This window comes from Mya arenaria, chromosome 13, assembly GCF_026914265.1.
Source record: "Mya arenaria isolate MELC-2E11 chromosome 13, ASM2691426v1".
NCBI classification, from domain to species: Eukaryota; Metazoa; Mollusca; class Bivalvia; order Myida; family Myidae; genus Mya; species Mya arenaria.
Genome location: NC_069134.1, coordinates 14,206,018 through 14,227,870, shown reverse-complemented (window position 1 = coordinate 14,227,870; position 21,853 = coordinate 14,206,018). Strand labels below are relative to the sequence as shown.

The 21,853-nt window shown below is 39.6% G+C and overlaps 1 protein-coding gene across 1 annotated transcript in view; it reads left to right on the top strand.

Annotated features, from left to right (window-relative positions):
* The first annotated feature begins 740 nt into the window (after positions 1-740).
* The window catches only part of LOC128215050 (serine/threonine-protein phosphatase 6 regulatory ankyrin repeat subunit B-like), a 56,006-nt gene continuing 34,893 nt past the window's right edge, over positions 741-21,853 (top strand). Inside the window, exon 1 of the mRNA XM_052921780.1 lies at positions 741-1,238. Within this exon, the coding sequence (XP_052777740.1) occupies positions 741-1,238 (498 nt within the window). The remainder of the gene's footprint in view (positions 1,239-21,853) is intronic.

Sequence of the window (21,853 nt, the reverse complement as noted above, 5' to 3'; positions counted from 1 at the left end):
AAAGTGTGGATGGGATATTTCGCTGTTACTTTTCTGATATAAAGATTGACATGGTTATGCAGATTCTGAAGTTATTCTGCCTGTTTTTTATTGTTTGTTTTAAAATTTAAGACGTGGGTCAAAGTCGGTATTGAATTGACACCATTTATCATTTTTACGTACATACTAAACAGACAACGACGTCGACATTTAAATAAATTTAATAATTTGTAATTCAAAAACATTGAAAACATTGCTTTCCTAAAAGAGCTTTACTTTAAAGAGAATATGAAAGGAAACGTTCTTATACCCTACTTGTTTTGAAATGAAACCATCAGCATGAATCAGGAACACGTCGTTATTGGGAAGCAGCGCTGTTTCCATAGCGTTTTGGTGTTTTCCGATGGACCAATGACTTAAGGACTTGATTTCTCTCTCGGTGCTTGTCTGACATGATGTGCATTTATTGTCCCATATTTGGTTTATATGATTTTTTCAGCATAAAGGATATGTTAGATTATTTCAATCACTTTATGTGGATAAATTGGTAAATACGCTATGTCAGTGTTCATACAATTAAGAAAATGCGTTTTTCAGAGAATAAGGCGGTACTATATTATATAACTGTTTCGTTGCGGTTTAGTTAGAAGTGAATGTATATAAAAAGTTATGTTGTATTTGTGGAAGTGTTATTCACTTAGATGTATGGATGAAATAGAATGAGATATAAATGAGTGTCATGTTTCTATCTAAAAATTAAAATGGAATTAAAAACTAGTGATAGTAATGATAATATATTAATACCAAACGTGAGCGTAATACCAAAGATTGACGTCAGCGACGTGTCTTCGGAAAAAGAAGATAAACCCGCAATGACGGTGGGCCCGGGACTATACGCCAACCCGGCGAACAAAAACTCATCGGCGTCTCTTGACAGCGTCCCACTTGATGTGCCAAAGAAACACAAAAGTCACTCAAAAAAGGAAAAAGATCATGAATCAAAACCAGACCTCAGAAAGCTCTCTAGTGTACATGACGAAGAAAGCTCCGTGAATAGTAAACATGACAAGCACGAAAAGGTCGACTACACGTGCGAATCTACATCCACAGCCACCTCCGTTGGGTCCAGCTCCAACCCGAGTGGTCGCCATGACAACGACCGCGTGGTGTTCCTGTGCACGCGCGGCGAGTGGATGCTGCTCGACCAACACCTTAGGAACATCCGGCGCAACCACCCAAGTCTCTCCAGACCGGAACCGGTAAGTTGGTAAAGATAAGATCTGACATATTTTAGGATTTTAAAAGATGACGAAAGATTTGCAATGTCTTTGATTATATTTGATTTAATTTCCTAAGTTTGGTTGAAGTATCAAATTGACATTTGAAGTTTCTAGAGCCTGTATTAGTTTTAGGTTTGGCGCGACTCGTTTAAAACAACTCATATCACTGAAAGAAGACTTTTCATATTAGTTATGCGGTTTAGCACTACTAACACCTACTAGGCACTGAGACGTATTGTCACAAAGAAGGTACAGCACAAACGAAACCAAGGCAGGGCAATACGATCGGAGTTACTTTATTTACATGATCAGTGAAAGGACTGCATTGTAACGAGTTTTAGCCAGTTCTATGATCCCAATGAAAACTGTTTGTCTTATTTCCAAACCATTGCTATCTGTGCATGGACACTAGCCGAACAAAGTCACAGTATCTGGTATTAAAGGGTCTGGTTAAACAACAATCGGTTGGATGAAAGTTCTGTTAGTCATTAGTGTACCAAAGGTTACCTTTTTCCTTCAAGTGATGCGTTAGAAAATACATTAGTCCGCAAACTTTACGGATGACCATCGTATATACCCGTACAATTTAAACACATATTGATACAATTAATTTTGTTAACAGTCCCGAGAAATCTTGGAGATATTATCCCTGATTAAAAGCCACGAGTAGATCCAATAACAACGAGAAGAATTGGGAGTTAAAAGTTAACTACAAGTAATACTAGTCCCTTGAAATGTACCGGTATGACTTTGACCTCACAGCGCCGACCATAAATACTCTAAAAACGATCATCACGTATGCTAGAAGTTATTATCATATTCTTTGCCACGTATTAAAATGGTAAATTATGCATTTAGCCAAATAAGTTCTTAAACTTGATTTTACAAAAAAATGGTTTATTGTGAATCATTTATTTTGAGAAATCTTCGAAATGAAAATATATTACGCAGTATATCACAAAAACAAACATAGTGAGATTGGTTTGATCCTGTTATAAGGGACTTAAAAAAATGATGACGCCACATATATGAAGCGTTTGTATATCCTGCGTGTTGGCATGTTTGTCTATGTCATTATCATACGTACGAGCGCCAATATTCGTCGTTTTGGGGAGTATAGATGTTGACGGGACCCAACACGCTCCAACACGCCAAAACGACAAAAAACGGCACCAATAACCAATTTGATTATTCCGTATTTCCTCCAATGTGTATGGAAAAGCTCTTAATATGACTGCAAAATTTGCAAATACATTGTTGTGATAATAAACGTGTACATCGAAGGCTTAGCACAAGAGGGTGCTAACGCCTTCTATTTCTATATTTAGTTACAAGCATCTTACACTAAGGTGACGATATGTTTTCGCCCTTGATGAGTTCCGTTTCATTTCATGTATTTCATCTGTAGCTCTCAACAAGATGTGTAAACTATTTAAGTTACCACCGTCAGCCAAGCATCAGCCAACCAATTGATTAATGTAAAGATTTTACCCTTGACTAACCAGGTTGTTTCTGCTGCATTATCTTGTATGCCGTCAGTTACTTTCTGCGGTCACCGAACTCTGACGAATGGTGTCAAGCGATGGACATATTATGGAACTCAACCAATATTCTATATTTCAAGTTATTTTATGCCGAATGGTTTACGCCTTTTCACGTAATAATACTGGACCAAGAATGGAACCATGGGGGACACCAGTGGTGGCCATGGTGCGACTGATACTTTCCATCTTATTTTTGCGCATTGTTTCTTATTTGACGGAGATATGGCTGAAATATTATTTTCAAAAAAATTATACAGCTCTAACCTATTTCATTTTTTCATGATTTTCAAGATCAAAGGCTTTCTTTTGTTCAGAAATTTCCTTTTCCTTCATCAAGGTCCTTTTGTCAAGAATATATTAAACTAAATGATGCAGTGTGACAGGAATCTCAGACTGGGTTTGCAGTTATAGGTTTGGTTACGCTGTGACAATAATTCTTTTTTTCTCTGTTTTTGTTTTTTGAAGTGTTGGATATCGGTATGTAAAAATACTACATGCTTCCTCCTATATGGTTCATTAATAAAAACATACTATGTTTACAATCTGTTCCATCAATATTTGAGCATTCTAGAACTATACGATCCAAACCACGTTATGAAACAAAACACAACAATAATCTAGACAAAACTGTCTTTGCCTTGTATTTTCGTGTAAAAGCCAGGTCCTATACGAAAGCCATATACATTTTCGCCCAAACAGTTCTAGCAATCAGAGTTGAGCAAATCAAATGGCCCCTCTCCCTTTCATGTTAGCTGGGGTAACGTTTGGCAGTTGTTGTTTTTTCAAAGACTTACGCACATGTTAAAATAAGGATCATACATTTAAAGATACAAAACTTACTTCTTACACAAAATACATAAATAATGGTAAATCACTAAGATTTAAATGCAGACATATTGTGTCGAACATTAGACATGTTCAGGTGAAATGTTGTAAAATAAGACCCCGCAGGAGTTGAAAAGAAATCAGTTATTTTCTCTACACATTTCGACTATCAATGCAACATATGCCTAAAGTTAATTCTGGTCGGTAAACACTCACCTCTTTTTATTAACGATTCTTGGTTTACTTACTTCAGTGTTCATATAGCTAATTTATTTTGTACTTAGATTACATTTGAATCCACCGTAAAGGCGCACAATATAGGTTGAAGCATGTTTTTAAATGTCAATGCATTATCGTGTTTAACAGAATCAAAACAAAATTTGTGGGAAATATGTGGCTACGTAGATATCAAATACAAAAAAATCCATGTATAAAGGCTTATATTTGTTTACCTGTACCTAAGTAATAAGTTATTACTTAGGTACAGCTACACTAATAACCTATTTTGTTTAATCATTAAAGTAAGTCAAACGAGTCAAGCACGATTATGCATTAAAATAAAAACAATAAACCCTCGTTTGCATCAGCAGTGTGCTCCTTTAATAACAGAGCTCATGTTTCTTGTTAGCAGAAATTTACGGCACGTGCTGCTGGAAATAATTAAGGTTTGCTAAAACAGAGTTTATTTAATGAATTATTCTAAAGGAGAGCAATCGTTTAAAAATCATTTCGAATTTATTTTGTACCATGTCATGAATACATTTTAGTTCTGATTACTTTCGCCCCATACAAGTTTTTGCGTAATTACTTCCAGAAGTAAACAAAAACACACACACACACAATCAACAACAGCAAATTGACTTATGCAAATGCATTTAATGATGCAATACAATAACATTTTCTGTTAACTTCACTGGCACTGATTAAATGTCAACATAGTCATAATGAAGACGAATAGCAAATACTACGAGGAGTTATTTGCGAACTTTGGTGTGAATTAATTTTAAAGCATTAGGGACACTTTTAGTTTTTTCCAAAGAAATAAATCGACGTATTGTCATAAACGTCATAGCCTTGGTGTCATAATCGTCGTCGTTCAAAGCTTTAAACATCGGTCCGATCAAGATATTGTCATGAAACTTGGAACACATGCTACCAGAGACAGAACAATCGGTCCGATCAAGATATTGTCATGAAACTTGGAACACATGCTACCAGAGACAGTACAATCGGTCCGATCAAGATATTGTCATGAAACTTGGAACACATGCTACCAGAGACAGAACAATCGGTCCGATCAAGATATTGTCATGAAACTTGGAACACATGCTACCAGAGACAGTACAATCGGTCCGATCAAGATATTGTCATGAAACTTGGAACACATGCTACCAGAGACAGTACAATCGGTCCGATCAAGATACAGTCGAACCTCGTTATGTCGACTTTTTCGGGACCTAGTGAAAAAAGTCGACATAACGAAAAGTCGACTTATCCGAATTACAAAAAATATCACCAACCCCAACACGTTTGAGTTGGATTGTACGATGTTTACATCCACAATTGAACGGTCTTGTTAAATATTTTCGTCGTGAAAACAGCAAACTTATTATTGAAAAATAAAGTGAAACAAAAGAAGAATTATTTGTGTCAATTTTCTTTCTTTTACGTTTATGGATCACACAAAAACACATATAAAACCAGAATTGCATACATGTGTACATTGTAAGATTTATACCGGGTCCTTTTCTGAATTGGTCGACCAGAGCAGTGGAACTAACATTTGGCATTTTGAAGTTATTCTTTCTGTTCGCATTCGGGATTGATATCTAATCAATTAAATGTTCATGTTAATTACAATACCAAAGAGCTTGAGCACTAAATGTCTCGATAATTAAATACATAAACAAACAACTTTAATTATTCGCACTTACAAAGTACATTTTGGTATCCCCCAATTATGACAGTTTGTTATATTGACACGCACGATATTTTGCGACATGCCGCAAACCGTCATGAATATTTTCACACCTACGTCTCGATCTACTGTTCGACATAAAGAACACAGGAAATGTGTGAAATTCGACCACTGGGACTGAAAAACGAGGTCGACATAGCGAAAAAGTCGAGATAAAAAAATCGACACAAACAGATTTTTTTGTTATAAAATAAGAAGGAATAAATTCGGGCGAGGAAAAAAAGTCGACATAACCGGAAAGTCGACTTATCCGACGTCGACATAGCGAGGTTCGACTGTATTGTCATGAAACTTGGAACACATGCTACCGGAGACAGTACAATCGGTCCGATCAAGATATTGTCATGAAACTTGGAACACATGCTACCAGAGACAGTACACAATGCCTTAAGCCTTGATTTATTACTTTTTATTCCTCTAAGTGTTTACATGCTGACCATATATTAGAAATAAATTCTAACAACAAGGATACAGATACAACCAGCGGACAGAAAATTCGGTTATGCCGAGAAGCCAGAACGGTTCCCCTTGAAGAAACACTGGACACGTAACATATATTTTACGTCATATAACAAATGCTTCATTACTTGCTACAGCTCATGCAGTGGTATTCACTTTTGTACTGAAAGAAGTTCAATTTCGGTTGAGTGTTGTTCTATAAGGAAAATCGTCGAGAGTTGTTATGTTTTGTATGTGTAACGAGTGGTTGTGTCCCTGTACGTAGTTCCTTATTTGTATGCTATAACATCTAGCGAGTGAGTGCGTCCCTGTACGTAGTTCCTTGGCGTATGCTAAAACATCTAGCGAGCGGGTGTGTCCCTGTACGTAGTTCCTTATGTGTATGCTATAACATCTAGCGAGCGAGTGTGTCCCTGTACATAGTTCCTTGTGTGTATGCTATAACATCTAGCGAGCGAGTGTATCCCTGTACATAGTTCCTTATGTGTATGCTATAACATCTAGCGAGCGAGTATGTCCCTGTACATAGCTCCTTGTGTGTATGCTATAACATCTAGCGAGAGGGTGTGTCCCTGTACGTATTTCCTTATATGTATGCTATAACATCTAGCAAGCGGGTGTGTCCCTGTACGTAGTTCCTTAAGTGTATGCTATAACAACTAGAGAGCGGGTGTGTCCTGTACGTAGTTCTTTATGTGTATGCTATATTATCTTGCGAGCGGGTGTACGTAGTTCCTTATGTGTATGCTATAACATCTATCGAGCGGCTGCGTCCTGTACGTAGTTCTTTATGTGTATGCTATATTATCTTGCGAGCGGGTGTACGTAGTTCCTTATATGTATGCTATAACATCTTACAAGCCGGTGTGTCCCTGTACGTAGTTCCTTGTGTGTATGCTATAACATCTGGCGAGCGGGTGTGTCCCTGTACGTAGTTCCTTATGTGTATGCTATAACAATTAGCGAGCGGCTGTGTCCTTGTACGTAGTTTCTTGTGTGTATACTGTTACAACAAGCGAGCGGGTGTGTCCCTGTACGTAGTTCTTTATGTGTATGCCATAACATCTAGCGAGCGGGTGTGTCCTGTACGTTGTTCTTTATGTGTATGATATGTTATATTGCGAGCGGGTGTACGTAGTTCCTTTTGTGTATGCTATAACATCTAGCGAGCGGGTGTGTCCCTGTACATAGTTCCTTAAGTGTATGCTATAACATCTGGCGAGCGGGTGTGTCCCTGTACGTAGTTCCTTATGTGTATGCTATAACAATTAGCGAGCGGGTGTGTCCTTGTACGTAGTTTCTTGTGTGTATGCTGTTACAACAAGCGAGCGGGTGTGTCTCTGTACGTAGTTCTTTATTTGTATGCTATATAATCTGGCGAGCGGGTGTAAGTAGTTTCTTGTGTGCATACTGTAACATCTAGCGAGCGGATGTGTCCCTGTACGTAGTTCCTTGTGTGTACCTGTACGTAGTTACTTATGTGTATGTATATTATCTGGCGAGCGGTTGTGTCCCTGTACGTAGTTCCTTATTTGTATGCTATAACATCTAGCGAGCGGGTGTGTCCCTGTACGTAGTTCTTTTTGAGTATGCTATAACATCTGACGAGCGGGTGTGTCCCTGTACGTAGTTCCTTATGTGATGCCATAACAACTAGCGAGCGGGTGTCTCCCTGTACGTAGGTCCTTGTGTGTATGCTATAACATCTAGCAAGCGGGTGTGTCCCTGTACGTAGTTCCTTATGTGTATGCTATAACAATTAGCGAGCGGGTGTGTCCTTGTACGTAGTTTCTTGTGTGTATGCTGTTACAACAAGCGAGCGGGTGTGTCCCTGGTCGTAGTTTTTTATTTGTATGCTATATTATCTTGCGAGCGGGTGTGTCCTGTACGTAGTTCTTTATGTGTATGCTATAACATCTAGCGAGCGGTAGTGTCCTGTACGTTGTTCTTTATGTGTATGCTATATTATCTTGCGAGCGGGTGTACGTAGTTCCTTATGTGTATGCTATAACATCTGGCGAGCGGGTGTGTCCCTGTACGTAGTTCCTTGTGTGTATGCTATAACATCTGGCGAGCGGGTGTGTCCCTGTACGTAGTTCCTTATGTGTATGCTATAACAATTAGCGAGCGGGTTTGTCCTTGTACATAGTTCCTTGTGTGTATGCTGTTACAACAAGCGAGCGGGTGTGTCTCTGTACGTAGTTCTTTATTTGTATGCTGTATAATCTGGCGAGCGGGTGTAAGTAGTTTCTTGTGTGCATACTGTAACATCTAGCGAGCGGATGTGTCCCTGTACGTAGTTCCTTGTGTGTACCTGTACGTAGTTACTTATGTGTATGTATATTATCTGGCGAGCGGGTGTGTCCCTGTACGTAGTTCCTTATGTGTATGCTATAACATCTAGCGAGCGGGTGTGTCCCTGTACGTAGTTCTTTTTGAGTATGCTATAACATCTGACGAGCGGGTGTGTCCCTGTACGTAGTTCCTTATGTGATGCCATAACAACTAGCGAGCGGGTGTCTCCCTGTACGTAGTTTCTTGTGTGTATGCTATAACATATAGCAAGCGAGTGTGTCCCTGTATATAGTTCTTTATGTGTATGCTATAACATCTAGCGAGCGAGTATGTCCCTGTACATAGCTCCTTGTGTGTATGCTATAACATCTAGCGAGAGGGTGTGTCCCTGTACGTATTTCCTCATATGTATGCTATAACATCTAGCAAGCGGGTGTGTCCCTGTACTTAGTTCCTCAAGTGTATGCTATAACAACTAGAGAGCGGGTGTGTCCTGTACGTAGTTACTTATGTATGTATATTATCTTGCGAGCGGGTGTACGTAGTTCCTTATGTGTATGCTATAACATCTATCGAGCGGCTGTGTCCTGTACGTAGTTCTTTATGTGTATACTATATTATCTTGCGAGCGGGTGTAAGTAGTTCCTTATAATTATGTATGCTATAACATCTAACAAGCCGGTGTTTCCCTGAACGTAGTTCCTTGTGTGTATGCTATAACATCTGGCGAGCGGGTGTGTCCCTGTACGTAGTTCTTTATGTGTATGCTATAACAATAACGAGCGGGTGTGTCCTTGTACGTAGTTTCTTGTGTGTATGCTGTTACAACAAGCGAGCGGGTGTGTCCCTGTACATAGTTCTTTATTTGTATGCTATATTATCTTGCGAGCGGGTGTGTCCTGTACGTAGTTCTTTATGTGTATGCTATAACATCTAGCGAGCGGGTGTGTCCTGTACGTTGTTCTTTATGTGTATGCTATATTATCTTGCGAGGGGGTGTACGTAGTTCCTTTTGTGTATGCTATAACATCTGGCGAGCGGGTGTGTCCCTGTACGTAGTTCCTTGTGTGTATGCTATAACATCTAGCGAGCGGGTGTGTCCCTGTACGTAGTTCCTTATGTGTATGCTATAACAATTAGCGAGCGGGTGTGTCCTTGTACGTAGTTCCTTGTGTGTATGCTGTTACAACAAGCGAGCGGGTATGTCTCTGTACGTAGTTCTTTATTTGTATGCTATATAATCTGGCGAGCGGGTGTAAGTAGTTTCTTGTGTGCATACTGTAACATCTAGCGAGCGGATGTGTCCCTGTACGTAGTTCCTTGTGTGTACCTGTACGTAGTTACTTATGTGTATGTATATTATCTGGCGAGCGGGTGTGTCCCTGTACGTAGTTCCTTGTGTGTATGCTATAACATCTAGCGAGCGGGTGTATCCCTGTACGTAGTTCTTTTTGAGTATGCTATAATATCTGACGAGCGGGTGTGTCCCCGTACGTAGTTCCTTATGTGATGCCATAACAACTAGCGAGCGGGTGTCTCCCTGTACGTAGTTCCTTGTGTGTATGCTATAACATCTAGCAAGCGAGTGTGTCCCTGTACATAGTTCCTTATGTGTATGCTATAACACCTAGCGAGCGAGTTTGTCCCTGTACATAGTTCCTTGTGTGTATGCTATAACATCTAGCGAGCGGGTGTGTCCTTGTATGTAGTCCTTATGTGTATTCTATAACATCTAGCGAGCGGGTGTATCCCTGTACGTAGTTCTTTTTGAGTATGCTATAATATCTGACGAGCGGGTGTGTCCCCGTACGTAGTTCCTTATGTGATGCCATAACAACTAGCGAGCGGGTGTCTCCCTGTACGTAGTTCCTTGTGTGTATGCTATTACATCTAGCAAGCGAGTGTGTCCCTGTACATAGTTCCTTATGTGTATGCTATAACACCTAGCGAGCGAGTTTGTCCCTGTACATAGTTCCTTGTGTGTATGCTATAACATCTAGCGAGCGGGTGTGTCCTTGTATGTAGTCCTTATGTGTATTCTATAACATCTAGCGAGCGGGTGTATCCCTGTACGTAGTTCTTTTTGAGTATGCTATAATATCTGACGAGCGGGTGTGTCCCCGTACGTAGTTCCTTATGTGATGCCATAACAACTAGCGAGCGGGTATCTCCCTGTACGTAGTTCCTTGTGTGTATGCTATAACATCTAGCAAGCGAGTGTGTCCCTGTACATAGTTCCTTATGTGTATGCTTTAACACCTAGCGAGCGAGTTTGTCCCTGTACATAGTTCCTTGTGTGTATGCTATAACATCTAGCGAGCGGGTGTGTCCTTGTATGTAGTCCTTATGTGTATTCTATAACATCTAGCAAGCGGGTCTGTCCCTGTACGTAGTTCCTTGTGTGTATGCTATATAACTAGCGAGCGAGCGGGCCCTGTACGTAATTCCTTATGTGTATGCTATATAACTAGCGAGCGAGCGGGTCCTGTACGTAGTTCCTTATGTGTATGCTATAACATCTAGCGAGCGGGTGTATGCTATAACATCTGGCGAGCGGGTGTGTCCTGTACGTAGTTCCTTATGTGTATTCTATAACATCTAGCAATCGGGTGTGTCTCTGTACATAGTTCCTTGTGTCTATGCTATAACATCTAGCGAGCGGGTGTGTCCCTGTATGTAGTCCTTATGTGTATTCTATAACATCTAGCAAGCGGATGTGTCCCTGTACGTAGTTCCTTGTGTGTATGCTATAACAACTAGCGAGCGAGTGTGTCCCTGTACATAGTTCCTTATGTGTATGCTATAACATCTAGCGAGCGGGTGTATGTTATAACATCTGGCGAGCGGGTGTATCCCTGTACATAGTTCCTTATGTGTATGCTATAACAACTAGAGTGAGTGGGTGTGTCCTTGAACGTAGTTCCTGATTTGTAACTGATGACACATAGCTTGTTTGCGTGTCCCTTTACGTAGTCGATGTTGTGTATGTGATGACACCTTCCTAGTTAGCGTATCCCTGTACGTAGTTCCATATGAGTATGTTTGTAGTATGTTATCATTTGGAGTGAGCAGGCACTGTTTTGCTAATGAATGATTTATACATTTTAAAGTACAGATGGCATAGTGTGTTTAAAGAAATATAATTGTTGCATTCTTTGAGGGGGATAGTGAATCTGGTCAACCATAGGGAACAATGAGTCAAGACCCCCCCCCCCCCTCCCAACAAACGCACCCCTTATCCGGAACAAGAAGTAATTGTGACTCAAGAGGTTGGATGCGGTACTAAGAGATTATTCAGTACGCAGACCCTCAAATTTTAAAAGCACGTTTTTTTTGCAGGATTTAGGTAAAACATGAATGATTTTTCCATACCCCAACGGGGGAGTGTTGATTTCTTTTTGTGAATAGTTTTAACATTAAGTTACTATGTTACCCATTTATAAAAATATGATGGTTTATTGTCGGTATCTCAAAAACAAAGCACACTCAACGTATCAGTGCGTATGCTACTACTTGAGTATACAATCATATAATTAATGTATATTTGAATTGTTGCTGGTCTAGTGTTAAGATACTTGACTGTCAACCAATGACTCGAAGGTTCCATCCCCGGCCTAACAACTTTAAATACTAACATTCTTCCAGGAGAAACGTGATACATTGGCGAACATTAGGGAAGCTCTGACCAGGGTTATATTCTGTCTGTGCCCTTTTCCCGGCAACCTTACACGGCTGACAGAAACCGAGTTTTATTGAACCACACATGTCACAAATCATTAGCTCGTCTGTTTTTTTAGAAGAATAATGACAATGTTCTGTATTGAAACTGTTTTCGTCGACTTAACACTGGCCCTAATTGTACTGCCACCCAGACATTCTCATTAACATTGGACTACATATGCATACAAGAATGACCATTGGACTACATATGCATACAAGAATGACCATTGGACTACATATGCGTACATGAATGACCATTGGACTACATATGCATACAAGAATGACCATTGGACTACATATGCATACAATAATGACCATTGGACTACATATGCGTACAAGAATGACCATTGGACTACATATGCGTACAAGAATGGCCATTGGACTACATATGCGTACAAGAATGTGTATCAGTAAACTTGGTATACAATTGATAAGTGTCGAGAAACGCGCCATCAGTTTTGAATTGGTTTCAATGATGTACCATGGGGATACACGTGATCAAAATGGCCCGGTCAACAGTATTATTTAAAAAAAATGAAACTTTTAAATATGTTTGATGAAAACAATTTCATTAACAAGCAGTTGTTTAATTAAAGAATAAAACCCCATAAAAAAACAATAAAAAACGTACATCTTATACCGTTATTACAAACCTTTTGGACACATTTGATGGGTGTTTAATAAATTGTCCCCAAACTCGTTGGCTACGGTTTTTAAAGCTTGGTTTACGAAACTTACGACTACATTCATCAAAGCTCAAAAAAAGTTTCGGAGGAAGTTTTGCAAGTTTTAAAACAATCTGATTTTTAATAAATAGGCAGACTTGGAAATTAAATGACAATTCTTTCATGTAACAGTAATAATGAAAAGATGTAGGAACTGTATGTAACCTTATGATGCAAAAAGCATGGCCGTATCAACGTCTTATTACAAATAGCGGATCATTGGTTAGTTTGCAAGCGCCTCCCTCACCCCGGAAAAATAATTTTAAAAAATCGTCTAAGTTTATTTTTTATGTAAATGTCTTAGAAAAAGTAATATCAGCTCATCCTAAAATTTGATATTTTGCATATAATGTTTTCACGTATGACAAATCATTCATTTCTACATATTGGCAATAGTATGTCTGTAATAAATATGTATTATGTGACATGTTGAACTCACGTTATATGAATGTATTTATGTTCTATGACTTTGTACCTTGTGGGTATACGTCAAATAAAATTCTGTTCTGTTCTGCTGAATTTAAACTTTGTAGCATGTTGGTCATGACCAGCAAATAAAGTATTTTGATTTTGAGGTCAGTTGGTCAATGTCGTGGTGACCGTAAGATTATATTCAGCTGGAAATTGGTTTCCGATCAATATATGAAGAACGCTTAGGAACCTTAAACTTTCTAGGTAGGTTGATCATTACCATGACATGAACTCTATTGGTTTTGAGGTCAGTGGGTCAAAGGTCAAGGACGATGTGACCGTAAGCTAAAATACACAAACATGATCAGCACCCTACCTATTTTGACGTCAGTTGGTCAAAGGTCAAGGTCGTGGTGACCTTGTGTTGAAAATCCGATTTTGTTCAATAACTGCAGCTTGTATCCAGGTACCTCAAATATGGTATGCGAGTGGTCTTCATCTCCTTCGTTTAGTCTTGTTTCAAAAGCATTCGCGGCGACTTTGATGCTTTGCATGAAAATTAGTCCTGTCGATATAGGAATAATGGAAACAGTATCTAGAACATGTTGATGTGAGGGACCATAAAACGGGAGAGAAGCAATTTATGGGACTCTATACAGTTATAGATCTTAGTAAACCAGCGTATAACATGGTATAAAGTATGTCTGCGTCAGGACCAGATGATGTGAAACAAATTGTCTGATTGATACTATTCACTAAATGAAAAGCGTTAATAAAATATAATCAATGCAACATTGCTTCTACAAATGAATGATATTGGCATCCATTATCTTTATTTTCCGGTAAAATCAGGATATGATGTTTACTTAATTGGGCATAACTTAGATAAGAAGATATTGCCCTCGTTAATCATTGATAGCGTGGAATCTTTTCATTCTTTTTTGTGTCTGCTTTGCAATTTCATCAGCGCAGACACGGGCGAGTTATAAAATTATGATAAATAATTATAATTGTTTGACCTTATATGTCTTTTGTTCAATACCAATTAAAGTTATAATTTCAGTCAAGGACGATAATTTGAATAACGTGTACACCAATGTAATGTATGTTGTGGAGAATTCATGTCGACCGTACAGGTACTAAATAAGTATATGCAATAACATGTTAGTTGAACACATTCTAATTTGTAAATTTGGTTGTACATGACGCGTGTGAAAAATAAAAATACTTTGGCTGTTTTGAAAATAGTGGAGTCCGTTTTAAATCTCTGGAAAACAAAGACAGTATGTTGAAACCCAAATCGTTCACAGAATGTCACTGTTGATCAAAGGGGTGATAAGGCCAAACTGACATTCTGTTGGGTGCGCATTTAACTAACTATTCACAAAACACAAACTCCAAAAGCTTCTTTAATGAATGGTGCATGTGTGTGTTGTCTTGCGCGTCGTGTTTGGTCATCATCGGTACATATCATCGGTGTACTCTGTATTATAATCATAATAATAAAGCGTAGGTTCCGACGATGCGTTCGATGTGTGTTGTTCGTTGTGTGTGTTCATTGTGCGTGATCGTTGTGTGTGTTAAGATTTGTGGGGTTCGTTGTGTGTGTTTGAAGTGTGTGATCGTTGTGTGTGATCGTTGTATGTGTTTGATGTGTGTGTTCGTTGTGTGTGTTCGTTGTGTGTGTTCGTTGTGTGTGTTTGATGTGTGTTGTTCGTTGTGTGTTTGATGTGTGTTGTTTGTTGTGTGTGTTTGATGTGTGTGTTAGTTATGTGTGTTCGTTGTGTGTGTTTGATGTGTGTGATGTGTGTTGTTCGTTGTGTGTTTGATGTGTGTTGTTCGTTGTGTGTGTTTGATGTGGATTGATCGTTGTGTGTGTTTGATGTGTGTGTTTGATGTGTGTTGTTCGTTGTGTGTTTGATGTGTGTTGTTTGTTGTGTGTGTTTGATGTGTGTGTTTGATGTGTGTTGTTCGTTGTGTGTTTGATGTGTGTTGTTTGTTGTGTGTGTTTGATGTGTGTGTTTGTTATGTGTGTTCGTTGTGTGTGTTTGATGTGTGTTGTTCGTTGTGTGTTTGATGTATGTTGTTTGTTGTGTGCGTTTGATGTGTGTGTGTTTGTTGTGTGTGTTCATTGTGTGTGTTTGAAGTGTGTTGTTCGTTGTGTGTTCGTTGTGTGTGTTTGATGTGTGTTGTTCGTTGTATGTGTTCGTTGTGTGTTTGATGTGTGTTGTTCGTTGTGTGTGTTTGATGTGTGTTGTTCGTTGTGTGTTTGATGTGTGTGTTTGATGTTTGTTGTTCGTTGTGTGTGTTCGTTGTGTGTTGTTCGTTGTGTGTTCGTTGTGTGTGTTTGATGTGTGTTGTTCGTTGTATGTGTTCGTTGTGTGTTTGATGTGTGTTGTTTGTTGTGTGTGTTTGATGTGTGTGTTTGATGTGTGTTGTTCGTTGTGTGTTTGATGTGTGTTGTTTGTTGTGTGTGTTTGATGTGTGTGTTTGTTATGTGTGTTCGTTGTGTGTGTTTGATGTGTGTTGTTCGTTGTGTGTTTGATGTATCTTGTTTGTTGTGTGCGTTTGATGTGTGTGTGTTTGTTGTGTGTGTTCGTTGTGTGTGTTTGATGTGTGTTGTTCGTTGTGTGTTCGTTGTGTGTGTTTGATGTGTGTTGTTCGTTGTATGTGTTCGTTGTGTGTGTTTGATGTGTGTTGTTCGTTGTGTGTGTTTGATGTGTGTTGTTTGTTGTGTGTTTGATGTATGTTGTTTGTTGTGTGTGTTTGATGTGTGTGTGTGTTTGTTGTGTGTGTTTGATGTGTGTTGTTCGTTGTATGTGTTCGTTGTGTGTGTTTGATGTGTGTTGTTCGTTGTGTGTGTTTGATGTGTGTTGTACGTTGTATGTGTTCGTTGTGTGTGTTTGATGTGTGTTGTTCGTTGTGTGTGTTTGATGTGTGTTGTTCGTTGTGTGTGTTTGATGTGTGTGTACGATGTGGGTTGTTCGTTGTGTGTGTTTGATGTGTGTGTACGTTGTGTGTGTCCATTGTGTTTGTTAGATGTGTGGGGCTCGTTGAACATGTACGATATGTCGATGTGTGCATTCGACTGTTTGCGCTGAACGTTTGTAAACAAGATCTATACAAGATCATTCTAGGGTATTAACAGTCTCGATACAATACCATTTTAGGGTGTTTACAGTCTCTTTACACGATCATTCTAGGGTGTGTACAGTCTCTCTACAAGATTATTCTAGGGTGTTTACAGTCTCTATATACTATTATTCTAGGGTGTTTACAGTCTCTGTACAATATGATTTAAGGGTGTTAACAGTCTCTGTACAAGATCATTCTAGGGTGTTAACAGTCTCTGTACTAGATAGTTCTAGGGTGTTTAAAGTCCCTGTACAAGATCGTTCCAGGGTGTTAACAATATCTGTACAAATTCATTCTAGAGTATTTACAGACTCTGTACAAGATCATGCTAGGGTGTTAACAGTCTCTGTACAAATTCATTCTAGGGTGTTTACAGTCTCTGTACAAATTCATTCTAGCGTGTTTATAATCTCTGTACAAGATCATGCTACGGTGTCTACGTCTCTGTACTTCATTTCAGGTTGTTAACAGTCTGTATACAATATCACTCAGTGTTTAACCTCTCTATATACGATCATTCCAGGGTGTTTACAATCTCTATACAAGATCATTATATGGTTCTTGGGTATCTACAGTCTCTATACAAGATCATTTTAGGGTGTTTCAGTCTCTGTACTAGATCATTCTAGGGTGTTAACAGTCTCTCTGTACAAGATCATTCGAGTGTGTTTGCAATCTCTATACAAGATCATTCTATTGTGATAACATTCTCTGTACAAGATCATTCTAGAGTGTTTACAATCTTTATTCAAGATCATTCCAGGGTGTCTACAGTCCCTGTACAATATCATTTTAGGGTGTTTCAGTCTCTGTACAAGATCATTCCATAGTGTTAACAGTCTCTGTACATGATCATTTTAGGGTGTTTCAGTCTCTGTACAAGATCATTCTAGGGTGTTAACAGTCTCTGTACAAGATCATTCCAGGGTGTTAACAGTCTCTGTACAAGATCATTCTAGGGTGTTAACAGTCTCTGTACAAGATCATTCTAGGGTGTTAACAGTCTCTGTACAAGATCATTCCATGGTGTTAACAGTCTCTGTACAAGATCATTCCATGGTGTCTACAGTCCCTGTACAAGATCATTTTAGGGTGTTAACAGTCTCTATACAAGATCATTCTAGGGTGTTAACAGTCTCTGTACAAGATCATTCTAGGGTGTTAACAGTCTCTGTACAAGATCATTCTAGGGTGTTAACAGTCTCTGTACAAGATCATTCTAGGGTATTTACAGTCTCTGTACAAGATCATTCTAGGGTGTTAACAGTCTCTGTACAAGATCATTCCAGGGTGTCTACAGTCCCTGTACAAGATCATTTTAGGGTGTTTCAGTCTCTGTACAAGATCATTCCAGGGTGTTAACAGTCTCTGTACAAGATCATTCTAGGGTATTTACAGTCTCTGTACAAGATCATTCCAGGGTGTTAACAGTCTCTGTACAAGATCATTCTAGGGTGTTAACAGTCTCTGTACAAGATCATTCTAGGGTGTCAACAGTCTCTGTGCAAGATCATTCTAGGGTGTTAACAGTCTCTGTACAAGATCATTCTAGGGTGTTAACAGTCTCTGTACAAGATCATTCTAGGGTGTTTACAGACTCTGTCCAAGGTCATTCTATGGTTCTCGGGTGTCTACAGTCTCTATACAAGATCATTCTAGGGTGTTTAAAGACTCTGTCCAAGGTCATTCCATGGTTCTCGGGTGTCTACAGTCTCTATACAAGATCATTCTAGGGTGTTTAAAGACTCTGTCCAAGGTCATTCTATGGTTCTCGGGTGTCTATAGTCTCTATACAAGATCATTGTAGGGTGATAACCGTCTCTGTACAAGATCATTCTATGGTGTTTACAATCTCTGTACGTGATCATTCTATGGTGTTTACAGTCTCTATACAATACCATTCTAGGGTGTTACAGTCTCTATACAGGATTTTTCTAGGGTGTTTACAGTCTCTACACAAGATCATTCTTGAATGTCTACAATTTCTAAACAATATCATTCTAGTGTTTTTATAGTCTCTATACAAGATCATTCTAGGGTCTTTACATTTTCTAAACAAGATCATTGTAGGGTGTTTACAGTCTCTATACAATATAATTCTAGGTCTTTACAGTCTCTACACAATATCATTCTAGGATCATTACAGTCTCTATACAAGATCATTTTAGGGTGTTTACAGTCTCTAAACAATATCATTCTTGAGTGTCTTCAATTTCGATACAATATCATTCAAATGTTTTTATAGTCTCTATACAAGATCATTCTTGGGTCTTTACAGTCTCTATACAAGATCATTCTAGGGTGTTAACAGTCTCTATACAAGATCATTCTTGAGTGTCTTTAATTTCTATACAATATCATTCTAGAATGTACAGTCTCTACACAATATCATTCTAGAATGTTTACAGTCTCTACACAATATCATTCTAGAATGTTAACAGTCTCTACACAATATATTTCTAGAATGTTTACAGTCTCTACACAATATCATTCTAGAATGTTAACAGTCGCTACACAAGATAATTCTATGGTTTTGAGTTACTATGTCCTGTAGCTACAATTGCATTTTTGTCCATAAGCATGAGGCATGCGTAAAATATTATATACATAAATTCATTGATCACATTTAACATATTTTTGTTTTGAAATTGAAATGCCACAGTGACATAATTCAATACCACCTTGTTGTTCGATCCTCCGGATGTTTTAGATGGAAAAGCAAACATGCTTTTATTTAAAACTGTCTGATTATGATTTGAGGATTTTATCGTATCTATATAATCGATATTAAATCTGTCTGCAGCGTGATCTACGTAATGGCGAATGTACGACTGAATCCGGAAGTCAGGACTTGTCGCTTATAATACACTGTCTTCCCACAGAGGGTTGATATAGATTTTGTCATTGAAGTGGAGGTTTGATGTATCATGAGGTTAATGCAATAATTCTTAGGTAAAGACTGGACGAGACCGCTCTGTCTGGGTTAAGGTTTGCTTGCTCCTGGAATGATGTATTCAACTGATTGGAAACTTCGTGTAAGTGGTGGGATGGTGTCCTTCTACCAAGTTTGTTTTAATAGTTCAGTTGAATATTGAATGCTTCTTAACTAAAAGAGTCTTATAAATCATAACTTATTAGTACTTTTAATGGCTTCTTTCCGGTTTAATATTGCCATTACTACAAATATGTTACTCAACATAGAGTAGGAAATTTCCTACTGATGAATCATATACAGGACCGCATTTATTTTCTCTAAATATCCCGGCATTTTAGACCTTCAGTATTTTGTCATAATTTATATTACTTGACGGCGGCCTGGCCGTCAAGACTAACACAGGAAAATAGTATTCAATCGGTAACATTTATCAACTAAATGAAGAACTTCGCAAAACCAGACAATGCATTTTGTGAAAACGTTAGTAAATGCGTACTGTTTGGATTACATGACGCCCACAGTGCCTGGTCCCACGACTTCCGGATAAATGAAGCCAACAGTGCCTGGTCCTACGACTTTGGGTTACATGACGCCCACAGTGCCTGGTCCCACGACTTTGGGTTACATGACGCCCACAGTGCCTGGTCCCACGACTTTCGGATAAATGAAGCCAACAGTGCCTGGTCCCACGACTTTGTGTTACATGACGCCCACAGTGCCTGGTCCCACGACTTTGTGTTACATGACGCCCACAGTGCCTGGTCCCACGACTTTGTGTTACATGACGCCCACAGTGCCTGGTCCCACGACTTTGGATTACATGACGCCCACAGTGCCTGGTCCCACGACTTTGTGTTACATGACGCCCACAGTGCCTGGTCCCACGACTTTCGGTTAAATGACGCCCACAGTGCCTGGTCCCACGACTTTGGGTTACATGACGCCCACAGTGCCTGGTCCCACGACTTTGGGTTACATGACGCCCACAGTGCCTGGTCCCACGACTTTGGATTACATGACGCCCACAGTGCCTTGTCCCACGACTTTGGGTTACATGACGCCCACACTGCCTTGTCCCACGACTTTGGGTTACATGACGCCCACAGTGCCTTGTCCCACGACTTTGGGTTACGTGACGCCCACAGTGCCTTGTCCCACGACTTTGGGTTACATGACGCCCACAGTGCCTGGTCCCACGACTTTGGGTTACGTGACGCCCACAGTGCCTGGTCCCACGACTTTGTGTTACGTGACGCCCACAGTGCCTGGTCCCACGACTTTGTGTTACGTGACGCCCACAGTGCCTGGTCCCACGACTTTGTGTTACGTGACGCCCACAGTGCCTGGTCCCACGACTTTGGGTTACATGACGCCCACAGTGCCTGGTCCCACGACTTTGGGTTACATGACGCCCACAGTGCCTGGTCCCACGACTTTGGGTTACATGACTCCCACAGTGCCTGGTCCCACGACTTTGGGTTACATGACGCCCACAGTGCCTGGTCCCACGACTTTGGGTTACATGACGCCCACAGTGCCTGGTCCCACGACTTTGGGTTACGTGACGCCCACATTGCCTGGTCCCACGACTTTGGGTTACGTGACGCCCACACTGCCTGGTCCCACGACTATGGGTTACGTGACGCCCACACTGCCTGGTCCCACGACTTTGGGTTACATGACGCCCACAGTGCTTGATCCCACAACTTTGGGTAACATGACGAGAAGTCAATAATCCCGGTAGCCGTTCAAAAATTTAAAACACACAAAAAAATGGAGAACAGTTGGGCAGCCTGGGCGGCCCCTAAAGCTCTCAATATGGACTGCCGCTCCCCGCACAGGACGGTATTAACACGTAAAAGGCTACTTTGACCAGAATGCCGTACACCACTGTAATTTTCTCCTCTTTACTACATTTTGTGTATATGTTTCATCTAAACATCTACCACTATAAAATATATATTTGACTTAAAAAAGAGAGTACATTCTGTGATAAATGGCTTACAGACAAACAATACCTCAATTATGTTCCTTATACTAGTTCCAATTTGGTCTTTACCATGCTATGTTTTAAAACATCAATATTTCATGGAATTGACATTGGAATTCATCAAATCTCTACATTTCTCTTTTTGCCTAGGCCATCTTAACTAAAAAGTAGTACCTGTAGTATTTAGTCAGTCAAAAACATTCAGAAGTTTTTTACCCAATCTCATTAAAATCATATCGTGACGTTCACTTCATTTCATTACGTTATGTACATAGCGTAACATCGTGAAGCGTGTATTGGGGATCTGATTTTAATGAGATTGTTTTTTACCCAAACATGTGCACTATTGTGTGTGGAGTGAAATTCGGATTTCAAGGCCAGGCCATGAACTCTGACCCTTGAATCGACTGGTACCTATAATACTTGTTTTCATTCTAGATGATTGAGCTACGATCTACGATCCATGTCAACCATCTCTTAGTGCCTTTCAGTTGGTTTAACTTCGATCTACGACCCAAGTCAACAAATTCTTAATGCATTTAAGATGGTCGAGCGACGATCTACGACCCAAGTCAAC